The sequence below is a fragment of the Rhinolophus hipposideros genome, assembly GCF_964194185.1.
Source record: "Rhinolophus hipposideros genome assembly, chromosome: 9".
Lineage (NCBI taxonomy): Eukaryota > Metazoa > Chordata > Mammalia > Chiroptera > Rhinolophidae > Rhinolophus > Rhinolophus hipposideros.
The window spans coordinates 26,565,144-26,568,685 of record NC_138055.1 but is presented as its reverse complement, the minus strand read 5'-3'; the positions used below and the strand labels follow the sequence as shown (position 1 = coordinate 26,568,685).

The 3,542-nt window shown below is 37.3% G+C and overlaps 1 protein-coding gene across 1 annotated transcript; it reads left to right on the top strand.

The window, feature by feature from the left end:
• LOC308501772 (putative taste receptor type 2 member 33) lies at window positions 1-894 on the top strand (the record flags this gene model as incomplete). Its single annotated transcript, XM_081058771.1, has 1 exon — window positions 1-894. One exon carries the CDS (start codon window positions 1-3, stop codon window positions 892-894), a length of 894 nt encoding a protein of 297 aa, XP_080914897.1.
• Window positions 895-3,542: the final 2,648 nt, after the last annotated feature.

The window sequence follows — 3,542 nt, the reverse complement described above, 5'->3', positions numbered from 1 at the left end:
ATGGCTTTACTACCAAACATTTTTACTATCCTAGTAATGATAGAGTTCGTTCTTGGAAATTTTGCCAATGTCTTCATAGCACTGGTGAACTGCATTGACTGGGTCAAGAAACAAAAGATCTCTTCAGCTCATCAAATTCTCACTGCTCTGGAGGTCTCCAGGATAGGTTTGCTCTGGGTATTAGTAATAAATTGGTATGCAACTGTGTTTAATCCAGCTGTATACAGTTTGGAAGTAAGAATTATTGTTTGTATTGTCTGGTCAGTAAGCAACCACTTTAGCCTCTGGCTTGCTACTGGCCTCAGCATATTTTATTTGCTCAAGATAGTCAATTTCTCAAGCCTTCTTTTTCTTCACCTCAAGTGGAAAGTTAAAAGAGTAATTCTCACGATACTGTTGGGAACTTTGGTCTTCCTGGTTTTTCGTATTGTCGTTGTGAGCACAGATGAAACAAAGCAGAGAAATGAATATGAAGGAAATATCACTTGGAAGACCAAACTGAGAGACGTTGTGCACCTTTCAAATATGACTGAAATCATACTAGCAAATGTCATACCCTTTACTACGTCCCTGACATCTTTTGTGCTGTTAATCTCCTTGTGGAAACATCTCAAGAAGATGCAGCTCAGTGGCAAAGGATCCCAAGACCCCAGCACCAAGGTCCACATCAGAGCCCTGCAAACTGTGATCTCCTTTCTCTTGCTTTTTGCTATTTACTTTGTGACTCTAATCTTCTCAGTTTGGAGTTCTAATACTCTACAGAGCAAACCATTTCCCATGCTTTGCCAGGCTCTTGGAATCTTGTATCCTTCAGCCCATTCATTTATCCTGATTTGGGCAAACAAGAAACTAAGACAGGCCTTCCTGTCATTTCTGTGGCAAGTGAAATGCTAGCTGAAAGAAAGCAAATAAGTTGGGCATCATGTATCTCCTAGCAGAAAACAAACTGATGGAGCCTGTAATATTTTGTACTTCCTACTGTTTTTCCTAATGTGTATATAATTGGGTAAGGTTTACCTAGAAAATCTTCTACCTAAGCTTATCACAAAAATATATATGTATGTATGTTTATGAAAAATACAAGAAAGACTATAAGGTTACTATATTATTATTTTCAGGTAAGCAATCTAATTTTACAAAATATTGTAAGAAATTCTTCAGGATTATGAGGCCATGAGTATTTCACATATACCTTGCAATTGAAGAATTTTTTTATCTATATTTATGCTTTTTTAATAACTGATAAATTATCTGATAAATTATCTTAACTGATAAATTATCTGATAAATTATCTTACAAATCATTGCTATTTTACACTGTACTTAGTATCACACACAAATTACAATGTGCTTAGATTTTATTGTTTGAAATCCAATCTTTTGGGTGGTAAGGATATTTAGTTCTAAATCACACATTGAGGATGGATGTTTGGATAGATACTATTCCATTATGAATTCTTCATGGATAATAGAGAGCAATCAGAATTGTTGCTAAGAAAAGATGCACACAATAAAATTAAAGAGTGGCAAACATATTTAGAATTATATATATGCACAATAAGTTGTACTAAATATTATTGTATTTCATATAAGTAGGTGAAAGCTAGAAATAAATCAAGTTCTACAATAGGAATGAGGAAGAAAGAAAAATGACAATGACATTTTTAAGGTTGTTAGTTTCCATATACAGTTAAGAAAATCATTTAAAAGTTTTTTTTGAATTAAGAAGACCTTGTTTAAAATCAAAATGTCATGTCAAATTATTCAGTTTCCTTAACCACCACGGGGCCTCTGAATTGTCAGTCGTCTTCGTCTTGCTATCTAAAAATTTCTTTTAAACATCAGATAAGAATACTCAAATCTTTCCTATCTTCAAAGTAAGAATAGTAAAAAATTATGGTTCATAAATCAATGACCTTTCTGCATATATGAACATGGTATCTATGATGTCTATTTAATAATTACAAGAAATGTCTTCAAGATATGTTTTATTATAATCTTGTGGAAAATGATGAAATAGAAAGTGTTGACATGAATTTGGTAGCAAGTTCTGTTATAAGAATGAAATGTATAACCTTGTTCAACAACTGAATTTACACATCTATATTCTTAGTATTATGAAAATTTAACAACATTATCTAAACCTTAAGATAAATCTTTCCCACATCTGATTAATTTATATCTTTTTAATCATGTGCTACCCCAGTAGAATATAAGCACTGTAATGCACAGATCATGTCGATCCTGTTTCCTGCTGACTCCTCAGGACATAAAAGCCAGCCCATAGAATAGTGGATCAAAATGGTACTTACTCTAATGACTAAATACATGGATGAATAAACTACATTAGTTCTGGAAAACCAATGAAAACAAAACCTAACATAAAATCTGCAGGTGGCATAGATTTCCTGGTCCTGTTTCTTCACCATTCAAATGCCTCTAAGCAAATCTACACATACTCAGTTCCAATTACTGTCTTTGACTGAATAAATGAACTGCTGTCACAAATAGACTCCAACATAAAATGACTCATACACAATCTAAATTTAGTATTTTTTTTTTAACAGTACTGATATATCTGATGAGACTTCTCTGTGCACTTATCCAGGGAATCAGACTGAACACAAGTTTGCTATCTTGAATATGTGGCTTCCAAGATTGCCTTGGAGTCATCTTCATTCCAGACAGCAGAGGGGTCAGGTGCGGGGAAGAAAGGCTTACTGAAGAGGATGCATGGGGAGGAGATCCACAGTAGGGGAGGAGATCCAAGGTGGAAGAGTAGATAAACTGAGGGCTTCCATCCATGAACACATTAAAATTAAAGCTAAATTATAGAACAATCAACCTGGAGAATTATCTGAAGTCTAGTTGAACAGAAGTTTTATAACTAAGGATATAAAGAAGAAACCAAATCAAGACTGGTACGAGGGACAGAGACACAAAACGGGTCAGCCCCAAACCTCTGTGTGGTGGACAAAAATATCTTGGCCACAGAGGTTCCCCATGGAGGAACAAGGGACCCCAGCCCCACACCAGCCTCCCCAGCCCAGAGTTCCGGTGCTGGGAAGAGGAGTACTCACAACATCTGGCTGTGAAAAACAGTGGGGATTCTGACTGTCTGAGTAGGATGTAAGGCTGTGGGAAACCCAGACATCCTCTTAAAGGGTCCATGCAGGCACTCACCCTAGTGGAGGGATGGAGACTCTGGGGCCATTGGAGACATATGGGGAGAGACTGAGTTGTGTAACTTTGGGGCAAAGACTGGAGGGACAGTCTCCATTTTCCCAGTGTGGGGTTCTTCTCTCCTGCAATAGGCAGACATCATTCCTATGTTGAGCCCAATCCCATAGGTCAAATCTGAATCTGGTTGGCCTGATGAGCTCTGAGGCTCCACTTTGCTGATGCACCGAGACCCTGCCTCATTTAACTGGCATATCACTGGAGGTTTTATCAGTGACTGAACCTAATGGGAGCCTGAAGCTGGCAGCAGACCTTGGAGTGTCCTGACTTTTTGTGGAGTGACCCCAGACCATGTATGGGTGG